Source organism: Simochromis diagramma, unplaced genomic scaffold (genome assembly GCF_900408965.1).
Source record: "Simochromis diagramma unplaced genomic scaffold, fSimDia1.1 OVJJ01000802.1, whole genome shotgun sequence".
NCBI lineage: Eukaryota > Metazoa > Chordata > Actinopteri > Cichliformes > Cichlidae > Simochromis > Simochromis diagramma.
Window position 1 is genome coordinate 23217809 of NW_024387492.1, and position 13745 is coordinate 23231553.

At 43.6% G+C, this 13745-nt stretch overlaps 1 protein-coding gene across 1 annotated transcript; it reads right to left on the bottom strand.

Annotated features, from left to right (window-relative positions):
* Positions 1–1550: 1550 nt before the first annotated feature.
* hey2 (hes-related family bHLH transcription factor with YRPW motif 2) lies at positions 1551–13069 on the bottom strand. Its single transcript, XM_040018246.1, has 5 exons — positions 12423–13069; positions 10431–10509; positions 10263–10346; positions 8491–8572; positions 1551–5504 (listed from the first exon to the last, which is right to left on the bottom strand). Exons 1-5 carry the CDS (start codon positions 12506–12508, stop codon positions 4861–4863), a joined length of 975 nt encoding a protein of 324 aa, XP_039874180.1. The 5' UTR covers positions 12509–13069; the 3' UTR covers positions 1551–4860.
* Positions 13070–13745: the final 676 nt, after the last annotated feature.

Below are 13745 nucleotides of genomic sequence, written 5' to 3' on the forward strand. Positions count from 1 at the left end.
GCATTCATGTTAAAGTTCATTTTCCGTGTCCTCCTATGTGTCACACTGAAACACACAAAAGTGATACAAAGTGACATAAAACGACGTCTGGATGACACGAAATGACAAATTTCATGTGAAGGATTCTGGTTTGTGTTTCCTGCTCTTATTTTGAAGTGCACAGGCACAGAGGAGTCCAGTGTTTACCCTTCTTTCAGCTCTGCTTTGGTCTCCCCCACCTGCTCTCTGCAGGACTACATGCTGCAGCAGACGATGCTGAGGGTCAAAGATCCGGCTCGCTCGCTGGACTTCTACACTTGAATCCTGGGCATGATGTAAGTCCTCAGTCTGATCCCAAACTTCTCCCGTGCTGCTCTGCCCTAACCGCCCCAGTGCTCTGTGCTCTCTAGGCTGCTGCAGAAGATCGACTTCCCTTCAATGCACTTCACCTTCTACTCCCTGGGTTACGAGGACAAGGCGGACACCCCGGCAGATGTCAAGGAGAGGACAGTGTGGACATTCTCCCGCAGAGCCACCCTGGAGCTCACGCAGTACGTATGGAAACAACCAGTTCAACAGTTAAACTCGATATGAGTATTATTTATAATAAATAATATTCCTCCACCTGTCAGTAACTGGGGCACGGAGTCTGATGCAGATCTGTCATACCACAACGGGAACAATGAGCCGTGAGGATTTGGTGAGAACTTGTTTGTTCAACGTTCAGACCGTTTCGTTGGCTTCTCAATGCTTGACTTGTTGTGGTTGTCACTGCTGTCCTGCTTCCACGCAGGTCACATCGGCATTGCTGTTCCTGATGTTTACGCTGCCTGCAAGTTATTTGAAGAGCAAGGAGTGAGGTTTGTCAAGAAACCAGAGACAGGTGAGTTTTTCAGTCAGCGGTCCAGCCTCAAAACACCACCATAGTGAAGCCAAACTCCACTGTTCATCAATCAGCCCCTACCTGTCCTGCAGGTGGCCTTTCATTAACTGATTTTTTTTAAACTGAAAAAGCTTTTGAGCCTCTGTGACTGGTGATTAGATTAAACATTGTGAAGTTTGAAAAAGTAAAAAAATCTTCCTCAGTCTTGAAGAACCTCGTCTGCGCTCTGCTGCTGACACGTCTGTACCAGCAGGGGGCGCACAGACACAGCTGGTCAGATCGCCTGTTTGAGTTGAGGCCTGTACTTTGCAAGGAGTGGATGGAAGTCAGCTTCTCTCCTTGAACTTCACTGATGACAGTCTGTTTCTGCTGTCGCAGGTAGAAGGAAGGGTCTGGCCTTTGTTCAGGACCCGGTGCGTGCTGGATCGAGATCTTAAGTCCAAACAACACGTTCTCCCTCATGTCGTCTTAGAGTCGCATCACTGAAACAGAGGAGGACTGTACGTTATGAACGTTATGTCATATTAACAGTAAAGGATATAATAAAGTAATGTGGCACATTTACGTTTTAAATGGATAAAAGCACAGATGGTCAAACCTGCTCACTGTTTGTGCTGTTTTTTTCATTATTCCAGATGTGCAGCACTTCGCTGAACAGCTGTTTTTAAATGTGCCATAGAAATAAACTCACTTGACTTTGAGTGTTTCTATGTCATGCTGCTTTCTACTTCAATTCCACTATATGTTGAGTGTAACTGTTATACTTTTTACTTCATGACATTTATTTGAAATGGTATGTAGTAAGAGTGATATACATATATTAAGCGGTGTTTTTTCATGTCAGACATCTGTATGAGTGCACAGAGCTGCACACGCATGGACATCCTGCTTACTGTATTTATTTCTGATCAAATTACTTGTTTTTGCACAAATTCAGTTTTCAGAATTATGTTTGCAGCACACACTGTCTGTATATAAAAGATGGAAGATTTCCTGCTCTGAAAAATAAGGCTGAAGCACCTTAAACCTGTGTTCTTTGTCTTGGCCAGCAGAGGGCGACTCCTGCGTCAGCAAACAGGTCTCAGCTCTGATCTGAGGGAGGGTTTAAAGATGGTAGACGGCGACCATGTTCAGCTTGAGACTTCCGAAACTGTCACTGTGTATTTTATACAGTTATCAGTACTTTTACTTGTAATGGAGTATTTTTATTGTGAGGTATTTGCACTTTTAACTGAAGTCAAACAGCCGAGCAGTAAATGGAATCTGATGAATTTAAGAGATGAAAATGTGTCATCAGTTTGTAAGTACTCACTACAGTGCCCAGCTCACGTCCTCCTCGCTGTAATCCGTCCTCTCCCTCTGTGAGGATATAAAGCATGAATCATGTCACCTAATTTACTGCCACTTGATTCAAAGCCGCGTCGCAGCGTGAGAACCGTGTCGGCTGACCGGAGCAGATTTACGGCCCGCAGCGTCGTTCCCAGGGCTGTCGGCCTTTAATCCTCCACTGAGCTGGAAGTGACACTGTTTTGTGCTCCGGGAGGATTTACTGGCTGTAACGGCGATTGAGCCACAAGACAAAGGCAAAGACAAGTGTGTGTGTGTGTGTGTGCGTGCATGTGTGTACAGTGTGGTTGGTCACACATGCCATCATACTGAGGTAAAAACGTTTGCCTCGTGGTGGACGACCTGCTGTTTTGTCCAGCCCTGAGGAAGATCACGTGACCTGACTGAATAGGTGAAGTCAGCTCACCTGGTCTCACACATGTAAAAGCCCCTCCCCCCTCACTGTAGTGTTGTCTCTGCAAGATAGTCTGTCTCATTTTTGTGCGTCTTTGTATTCATGTCACTTTGTCTCAGGATTGTTTTGTTGTTTTGTTACGGTCCTTCCCTCGTGTCTTTCTGGTTTCTCTGAACTTTTTCATCTCATGTTGTGAAAGGAGTAATTTTCTCTTTGTTTTTGGTTACCATCATTTTGTGACTCCTGGTAGAAGTGTTGTTTTTGTCGTTGCATTTTTCTGTCATTTTGCTGTTTTTCTGGTGTATATTTGCAGCTCTGTCTCTTTGTACTTTGCCCTTTATGGCCAATTTTTTTGATTTGTTTCTGGAATTTTTAAAGCGTCTTTTTGTATTGTTTTTGCCACTTTCTGGTCATTTTATAGTCATTGTGTCTTTTTGTGGTCATTTTCTTTTGTTTTTGTGCCTTTTTCTGTCAAATAACTAAGGATATTATTTCTCTCATGGTAGCTTACGTGTTTGTCATTGTGTCTATTTAAGGACATTTTTCTGTTTCTTTTTTACATTTTGTGATCGTTTTTAATTTTGTCTGGTCTTTTTATTGTCAGTAAGTCTCTTTATGGTTCAGTGAAACACAATGATGAAACATGCATGTAATTGCCACCTCATTACTGTGGTAATTATGACGTTATGAGGTGGCATTTACATTGTGAGAGATCTCATGCCTTACCTGAGATCTCTCTCTGAACACTAACCCTCAGTAACTGCTGAGAGTTGTTTCTTATTTTTTTGTTAAAAAATAGTCATAAACTCTTTACTGCAAACACATTTCTGAATATTCTGTCCACCATATTAACACACATGATGGTGGAAAAATATCGGAGACGCTTGTCAGTACACAAAAAAACACCTTTTATGAAGCAGAAAAATCATTTTACAGACTTCAACGCTGCCTGACACGTCAGAGTCAAAAACAGCGGCAGAGCTGCTGTTTCGGGTTGCAGTAGAGCAACAGGTAAAGAGCCCGGTTCACAATTTAATTATAGATATTTAAAAAATAAATAAATAAAATAAGAAAAAGACGTCACGACTCGAGCTTTCACTACAGCAGCAAATCTGTTTAGTCGTCTTTATTTGTACAAGGCACACAAGGTATCAGAGACATTTGGCTCAAAGTTCAGTGACAGTTCACCTTTTTTAACCTTTAAAGAAGATTTCATATAATCAAATAGCAATATTATTTATTTAATATTGAGCTTTCTGAAGTCTGCTGGGGAACACTTTTCTGTCACTTCATAGATTCTCCATCAAATCGATCAAATACGACAGAAGTCCGTTTGTGTTAGTCAGGTTAAACGTGAACGTGAGTTTGTGTCAGGTTTGCTTTAAAAGACGCTGGTGTGCTGGAGTCTGTGGTTAATCACCTGTAGATGGAGCTTCATACCTGTGTGGACAGATTTCTTTAACACCATCAAACTGCAGCTGAGAGAGTCAAAGAGTCAAACTCAAGGGGACGCTTGAGTTTGAGGGGTGCACAGTAAGCTGGTGGTGCGGCTTGGTTATGTGTCCCTCACAGTGCTGCGTGACACGCTGACAGCCGTTTTTCAGCGTACAGGGTTTCTGCTGTGAAGGGCTGTATTTTAAATACAGGAAGCTGAAGTAGAAACACCAACCACAGCCTGCTGGCTATTAAACCTGACACATGAGACCAGTGCCTACCCCGGCCCTGCTGCCCCCTGATGTGGACCGCACAGCAGGTGCATCAAAGTGAAAAAACACCTGGTGTGTGGCGGTGCAATGGGATGTGATAAGCAGCATTACCTGGCGTCTTGTCGGTAGCTTCTCAGTTTTAAAAACTGGAACAATAAGCTAGTTTTTAACAAACAGGAGGAAACTGGGCATCTGTTGGGACCTATTTTCAGTGGCACTCATTCACATCTCACCTTTTAGTGAGCATTTGGGCAAGTAGCATTGTATATGTGGGGTTGAGGTAAATTAGTAATAAACAATATTTAACCTGACTTATCTCGGATAAACAACAAAGTTTTTGTGAGTTTGAAGCAGCTGAAACATGAAAACTATGCTCAGAGGAGACAAACCACGCGTTCCTGTTCTGAATCGAGCCAGTGTGTGAAAGCAGCAGGTGGAAGTCAGTCACAAACATCCCCAAGAAGTTAATAACGAGATGCTAACACCAGCCGTGGAGCTCAAACATTTCCAGGCTGTTAAACTGTCAGCAGAGGTTAGTGAGCAGCACACAGTCAGAAAGCTCCGACCTCGGTTCCCCACGGCCTGTAGGGTTTACCGCTGCTGCTGTGTGGAGTCTGCGAGGAAGAGGAGGAGGAGACGGGGGGACTGGCAGCAGAGGAGGTGAAGGAGGAGTGAGGGAGGATGGGAATGCCTCCGTGGAGGGCGATGGGAAACGACGCTGAGAGGGAAAGCAGGGAGGCGGAGAGAGGGGTGGGGGTGCAGGGGAGCACGAGGGATGAGGAAGAGGAGGAAGAAGGCGAGGAGGAGGTGGAGTCTGCATGGGAAGAAAAGGAGGAGGAGACAACACCGCGCTGGGAGCCTCCGCCTCCTCCAACGTCTGGAGAAACCAGCCCGCTAAGTCTGTAGGGCAAAGGACGAAAGGCGGCCAAAGCAGCCGCCCAATGGTGCGGGTGGTGGAACGGGTGAGGCAGGGGGTGGGGCTGCTGGGGGTGGTGTGACGAATGGGAGGCAGTTGTAAGGGCGGCGGCGTCACGCTGGGAGGCACAGGAGGCGAGGTGGGAGAGAAGGCGGGAGCGCAGTGGGTCGCCGGAGTCGAGCCCCTCCACAGCGCTCAGGTAGCGGGAAACCTCAGTCACGCACTCCCTGAAGCCCAGAGACAGGAAGTCCAGGGCGAGAGCGTGGGCGTCGAAATAACCTGCAGGCAGAAAAGGGCGGGGTTAACATCATGGAGGGAGGTGGGGCTTAAAATCAGATTCTAAATCAAATTGAAAAATTATGAGGGCAGCCAGTCATTACAAACTCCACCAGAAACACAAACGTCACCAGAAACACTAAAACCTGTCACTTTGGGGTGACGGGGTGTTGGTTTAAGCTCAGCTGTGGGAGGACAGGTGAGCACAGGTGAAGCTGAAGGTTCAGGGTTCAGTGTCTGATCAGTCTCCTATTTATGCACCATGCTGGGATCTATGCAATGTAGCAGTAACCTGTAAGCTGGTTTGTTAATTGGCCAGTAAAATTAGAATAATAATTTTTAAAAAAAGAGTGGAAGACAAGAAAGAAGAGTCGATCACCTGAGCAGGTGATGCAAACACTGTGCCTGTGTGTCATGTTGGGACACACAGAGCAGTGCTGACATCAGTTACACATTAAAATGTCTATGAAATAAAAGTCTGCTCATGTCTTCATTGAGCATGTATGTTACCGCACAGAATAACACCCCCCCCCCCCACCGCACAATCACAACCTCCAACCACAAACTCCCGTGCAGTTCACTTCATACCTCAAACACTGAGTAAACAATTAAACAAATAAAAGTAAACTGCAAGAAATCACAGGTAGCAATAAAATAAACTACTGACTCTTTTACGCCTCGTCCACACCTACACAGGTATTTTTGAAAATGCAGCCGTTTCTATGCGTTTGGCCCTTTCGTCCACACGTAAACAGCATTTCGAATCACCGAAAACTGAGACTTTTTTTAAACTCCTGTCAGGTTGGAGATTTTTGCGTTTACCTGTGGAGCAGGAATACGGAGTTCGTCACGCAACGTCAAAGGTATGTCCCCGTTTTCACATCACGCTGTGCGCCACGTTATTGTTTACATGAGATGAATTTCTACAATGGCGGATAGAGATAAAATACTGTTACTGTTACTCTTACTATCTGCAATTTTTACACGCTTACATATACACACGCAGTTACTGTCCCTCTATTTAGAAAGGCAGAGGCGTCATGGTGTAATTATTTTATGTGTAGTTGTTTTTTTTCCTGTGTAATAATATTCAACATCGCTATCAATGCATTTTTCAAAAAATGCCTCTCTGTGCAAAAACATAAACAGCTGTGGGATACTGTTTGTCTGTGATTTGAACCGGGGGAACAAATCGTGGCAGGATCAGCCTGATATTATTTGTATCCCACTGTAACTTTACTGTATAAAGAGCTGACATCTCCAAAATGTCAGGAGTAGTTAGTCATTATAAGAAGTGTTTGTGAACTAAAATTCCACAATGTGAGATACTGTTTGTCCCTCTTTGGGAACCTCTGGATCTGGGGTGTCCAACTCCAGGCCTCGAGGGCTGGTGTCCTGCAGGTTTTAGATCTCACCCTGGGTCAACACACCTGAATCAAATGATTAGTTCATTACCAGGCCTTTGGAGAACTTCAAGACATGTTGAGGAGGTAATTTAGCCATTTAAATCAGCTGGACGTGTCTAAAACCTGCAGGACACCAGCCCTCGAGGCCTGGAGTTCAACACCTGTGCTCTGGATTAACCAATAATCTGAGCTTTCGTGTTCTTCTCTGTCTCGGTCCTCTGTTTCCATTTTCTTTGGAGTCTAATGATGATGTTCAGGTTGTCAGTCCTGTTTTTCTGTCTCTGTCTCCGTGTTCACTGCGGGTCTTCTTGTGTCTGTTTCAGTTTCCTTTGGTTATTTCTTGTTCATGTCCTGTGTTACCTACCTCCCATGTGTGTGTGTGACTGCTTTTACTTTTGTCTTGTTGCCCTGCTGCTGGATGTTCAGGCTAGTGTGTATAAATAGTCCTTCCCCTGTATTCCCTGCCATGCTCCCTCTTTTTGTTTGACTTTTCCGCCTCATTTTTTCTTATTTATTGATTTATTTGCAGACGTCTTTATGCCTGAGCTGTATTTTGTTTCTTTGTTTTTGCAGTAATTCGGGAAAATAAAGTCTCGTCTTCTATTTACCCCGGCTGTGCTTCAGGAGCGGACTGGAAGGTAACTGGCTGCAGGCACTTTCCAAAATCAGCGCTGCACACTTTGAAGCATGCAGTACAGCAGAGATGCCTAAATTTCTTTAAAAAAAATGTTGACCATGGAGGCAGGCCTGATCCCTTCAGATGTAACATAAAAAGTACTGTGCATAAGTTTTGCGTTTACTGTGGCTTGGTTCATTTATGTTTGTCTGAAGCTCTGAGGAGCATTAAAACAAAAGTGGCCTGAGTCTAAATCCCAGAAACCCGACATATTTTATTTTATTTTTTTAAACAATGTGACGTATCTCATTACTGAAAAGGTCTGCAGTGGAGTGAAGATCGGAAGTGATGTAAGCCTGTGGAGTGACAATATTCAACACTTTCAAGTGACGCTCAGCTTCACTGTGTGTGACAAACGGCCGTCATTGCTTCCCAAACACTTCCAGAGAAACGTTTGCACTATGATTTCAGTTTGTGAGAGCCAGACGTACTCTCAGCTCCGTCTCTGCTGCTGTAAACCCAAACAAATGCTGCACAGACCGCCTGTGAACGCAGCCAACACTGCCCGCCCCCCACCTCCACCCATCCACTTTATGAAAGCAAACAGCGCTGCTCAGGGTCAAGTACTGCTTTTATCCCTGCAGCGTTTTCCCATGGACTCACCACCGCCTCTCTCTCTCTCTCTCTCAATAACACACACACACACAGTCCTGTTTGTATCACTTCAGAGGACATCACACTGACGTACATTCAGTCACTTTCTGCCTACTTAACTTAGAATATTCCAAAACCTGACTGTGCATCACTTCCACACTGACGACCTCCCAGTACATACCCAAACTCTGTTTTTATGCGAGGTCAGCAGATCAAAATCCAAACCCTGATCAGTCATGGCCTAGCTACCAATCAGCTGTTGTTACCATAGTGTAGAAAATCATATTGTGGTAGTATGGAGTAATGTGGGTACCTTTTCCTCCTGTGGCCTGCAGCATCTTCAGGTGATCCACAGTCATCTGGAGGATTTCTGCCTTCTCCAGTTTAGCTGAACTCTGACAGAGAGGGACGACAGATAACAGTTCACACCGATTCCAGTAAAACATCATCTTTTGAGGGTGACTCCAAACCAGGCCTGCGGGTTGATCCACTTTAACCAAGTACTGAAGTTTTACATGAAATAAAAACCATGTTTGCAGCATACTTGGAGTGAGTTTATTGCAGCTGTCCATCCACAAAAGCTTCTGATCAAAAGTCCGATTAAAATGTAACTGCTAAGCAAAGAAAACTCATGTAATGCATCATCTGTAAAATCTTCCACTTGGAGCGTAACATCCAAGTGATTAATGCTTAGTAATCTAAAAATACAAACTGCTGTAGATTATATCTGTGTTTTTGTAAAATCCATTAAGACTGCGACAGTTTAATGCACTGAGCAACAATTTGTAAACAAGCCCACATGCATGCTGCGTTAAATGTTTTCAAGACAACTACGCTGATTATTTCAGGTTTCTTCTCGCATGTATGTGAAACTCCTCACTGCCTACTTCACCTGTCTAGTGTTTAGTTTTAGACCTCATGATTTATTAATCCATCTGTCTGCTACTTCTAAGGTCAAATCTTGAAATTTCCCATATAAGAAAACATTTCTTTGCAGATGACACTCAAATGTATTTTGGAGTTGAGTGGAAGCGCTGCACAGACACGTGGCTGTGTCTCAATTCAGGGACTGCATCCTTCGGAGGCCGCATTTGAAGGCTGATTACGTCAAAGCGACGCGACGAAGGATGTCCCTATTGGAAGGCTGCTCCAAATTAGGCTGACAAATGCGTCCTTCATTTCCCCGAATTTGAAAGATGGGTCGATGTATCCTTAGTGGCCCAACCTATCCCAGAATTCATAGTGTGGCCCAGCCATTTCCAGTTTCCAACAATGGCGGCAGCTACTTAGTTGTAATATTACTCTTATTACTCTTTTCAATACTAGTATTTTCATAATGATATAAAATTCTTGTCAAATGCGGCAATGGTGGAGGAGCGCAGCTAAAGAGTTTGAAATATTGCTCTTTCTGGGTCACAATATAAAGTTTTAACATATTTTCAGGCGAGAAAGTAGGTGTGTAAACTTCAAATATCTGCTCGGTTTATCAAGACATCACATATCGCCAAAAGTGCTCTGTCATTTTCGGAGAAGTCTGTTACCCGCCAACTCGATAGCTGACTGGGTGATGAAGGCTCACTAGAGCCCGGCAAGAACAGCAAACTCCCGGCACATCGTTTTCAGACCCCGCGTGGTCTTACACTACTCAGGTTAAACATGATATATAAGTCACTTAGATAACTTAAAAATGTTATTGTTTGGCTTTTTTTGGTTTTTATTTGTCCCTGAGTAAATTTGTTTGGCTGAGATTAAAGTTATAGTTCACACACAGCTGAATAAACGTCAAACAGAAAACTGATCAAACAGAAGTATGAGACGGTCGAGAATTGACTTCAGTGACCTGTCATATTTTAGATAGCGAGAAGCAGACGGCTGAGTTTATTAAACTCCACTGAGACAGCTGGTGACATAAATCTGAAGGCTAGACTGTCCCATTTCACAGCCTCACACTTCTGGCCTTCTCGGTCTTCGCAGAACCCGGCCTTTGCGGTCAACGTGGGCTGGGTCCTCCTAAGGATGCAGCCCCTGAATTGAAACACACCCACTGAGCACGCAGCAGGTAAACAGGAGACTGTCGGTCGGTACCTGTTTCTCAAACGCTGTTGGGACAAGTCTCCGTAACTCCGACAGGCTGTTATTGATTCTGTCTCTGCGTCTCTTCTCGATAATCTTAAGAAAAAATATTAAAATCAGTTGAAATCATCACCGTTGGATACTCCTGTACACATCCGCTGACAGAAACAGTGACCTTACCCCTCTGCGTTTTTTCCTCGCCATCACTTGCGTCGTCGTGGTTGGAGAGCCACATCTTACCAAAGATTCTTTCATGTGTCTGCGGAAAATAAACGAACTGTGGAAATTTTTTTTTCTCAGACCTTTTCAGGCATGCTCAGAAGAAGAAAAGAAGCCCATGATGCACACAAGAAAATTTTTATGAATAACTAAAAATAAAAAGTTAGATTTTATTAAAATAATGTCAGGAAATCATCAGTGACCCCCCCACACACACACATAAATTATCACCTCAGTCTCTCTGCATAATTTTCCTGGTGGTGCACAAAGATCCCTGCAGTGTCTCTGTGCCCCACCAGGGGGACCCGCCCCAGAGTTTGAGCACCGCTGTGTCGACATAAACATGTGAACACCGGGACTGCAAAGTTTATTCCTCTGCTTATTTATGAGAGATGAAGGTTAGAGAGAGAAGAGTAAACGCTGCAAAAATCTGTGTGACAGATTTTTTATATTTATTTATATTTCATCATGTGTTTGTCTTCATTTCTTATCTCTAACCCATCATCCACTCACTCCTCTGCAGATCATCCCACTTAGTGTAGAATATTAATAACACTGCATGCTTGGATAAAATATAGTAGATTTTATTAGACTAAACTGCCCAATTTTATATTAACATATAATAAACGAGCACCGCATCTTCTTACAGAAAACATTTACTAGAGTGTAAGTCTGACGTATTTAACTTCACTGTTTCCATTTCATGCTTTGTTCGTTTCACCACCTTTAAGATATTAATACTGCGACAATTAAATTTAGATAACGACAAAGATTGTTCAGTTCTACAGAAATAGTCTTGTAACAATTTTGTAACACATTTAATAAAATGTATGCCGTGATTTCTTTATACAGTGGTCTTTGAACTGTTCCGGTGAAAAAGCAGCTCCTTTAAACTCTGCAAATTACTACACAAGATTTCGGAGAGACGAAGCTGGTTTTGATTTCCTTTCTTCTCATCTTCTTCTGACACCGAAGGTTTATCAGGCGATCCTTCGAATGGGGAGTAACCCTTAACTTGGGAACCGCTCAACTAAACTGATCGTATTAAAAGCAGATAAAAGCAGCTGATTACACGCTGATGGATTTCTATTAAATGCATGCATTTGACTGCACCAGTTCACTTTAAAGGTATTTATAAGGGTGTATTTAGAATCTGCAGTACCTTTATTTTACTGAAGTATTTGAGCATTTCACCAACAGTGAACATAGAATAGAATAGAATAGAATAGAATAGAATAGAATAGCCCGTTACTGCCATTATACATGTACAACGAAATTGTGGGTGCTCCACTCCAGCTGTGCAGGAATAAAGTAAAATATAAATAGTAGAACATGTGGAATAAACCGAGCCCTTTAAATTCACTTTTAAATTCAGAAATACAAAACTGAACAAAACCAAAACAAACAAACCATGAAAAGTAACTTGGAGGGAAAATTAGCTGAAAGTAAAATTTTATTGTTTTGAACTTTTTCCAGCTTTGAGCGGATTTTAAGGTTCAGTGACGTCACTCGGTAAAAACGAGCGCAGTTTTCATCATGTTTATTCTCCTTTGCCTTTTCTTTCAGGAATAATTAAAAGCTTGTGCTCATCTCGGTTTTTAGGAGATCTGCTGAATTAGCAAACGTTTTTGTTTGACTCATTTTTGAAGCACAAAGTCCCTAAAACTGTATTTACATGTCTTATTTATGTTCCTTTTTTGTCTCATTCACTGGAAAATCTGATTAGAAATGAAAGGTTTGCCAATAATCTTTTGTGACATTTTATGAACCGCTAAAATTCCTCACATTTATTTTTAGGGCGATTAATGTTTGTTTAGACACATCAGTAATAAAGAGCTCCGTGAGCGTCAACATTTAGGTTGAAACGATGTGAAATATAAAGACATAAGCTAAACGAACTGCGATGTTTTCATTTCTGTCATAAGAAAAAGAGAAACGTGTGTGAAATCTCACCCCGGATAAATGTTCTCGCTGCCCACGTCGATGGTCTCCTCTACCTCGCTCTCCGCGGAGCTGCTGTCCTCGCACGGCCGCTTCATAGCGCGTTGTTGGCGGGGAAATGTGGCCGTCTGTCCCGGGAGGAGACGCGAAGGTTTCAAAGACTTCTTTTATTCCTGCGAATTTGCTGGCCGGAGATCAGACCGGAGTGAATGAATGATCGAAACCCGGTGGGTCCTGATGATCTGGTGTTAATGTGCCCTAAGAGCGTGTGCGGTTAATCCACGGGGTCAGGTTCCTGAGACAAAAAACGTTTTCTCCAAATAAAAGTCACGTTAGTTTCACAGGGTTCCGGTTTCTCTCAGCGGTGCGTGTCCGGCCAGAAGTCCGGGACAGGTGGACTGGGTGTCGGCTGCAGACTGGACTGTTGACCGGTGAGTCCTTCTCCTCCTTCTCCTGCTTCTCCTCCTCCTCCTCTGCCGCTGGAGCTTTCCCACGAAGCCTGGGAATCACACACACACTGTGAGGTGCGTCTGGTTCGGAGGGAGTACGCACGTACACGAGCGTGCGCATGCGTGCGTGTATGGGAACGAGGCCGTCAGAAAACAACGATTATATCAGGCAGCAGGTCTGAGAGTGACTGCTGCACCGCAAACCTGAGGTCCTCTGAAGCTCTGAGGTCCTTTTATTTCCAGCAGCTCACCCCACTGATGCTTTATTCCATAGTATAAAATACTTAAAAAAAAGTTTATAAAGTACTTTTCTCGTCTTACTGACTGCTTAGAGCACTTTAGCAAGAGGCTGATAGAGCAGAAGGCTGAAATGGCATCATGAAGGTTTTGGGTACATTCAGCTTCAGCCCACTGGAGGCAGGAGGTCAGTGAAGGTGGTGACCAAGTGTCCTCAGGCACGTCTTAACAGTGAAAACCTGCAGCTTGAGCTTTGGTCTCTGTGGTGTGATGGAATTAGAGATACATCAAATATTTTGGTCCAAATATCCTTTTTTTCCCCCTCAAAACAATAATAATATTTTCTTTAACACTCAATTTAACTCTAACACTCCATCCTAGAAGGACGTTGGTCAGGAAGCTGAATGTGGTCAGTAGGAAAAACAACACGAACTTGGAAGCGTTGGCCGGATTTTTGCAGGATGAAAGAGACTGATGCACGGACATCAGCGGTTACCATCGTGTAGTAAAGAGGGGTGAGTTGTATCTCAAGACACAGTAAGATGTTGGACCTCAGCTTGACATAAATGCTAGGAGAGCTGAGCACGAAACACCCACAGTCAGCTGACGGACATGAAGCAGAGAGGGCCAAATGTCCTGACCGAGAGAA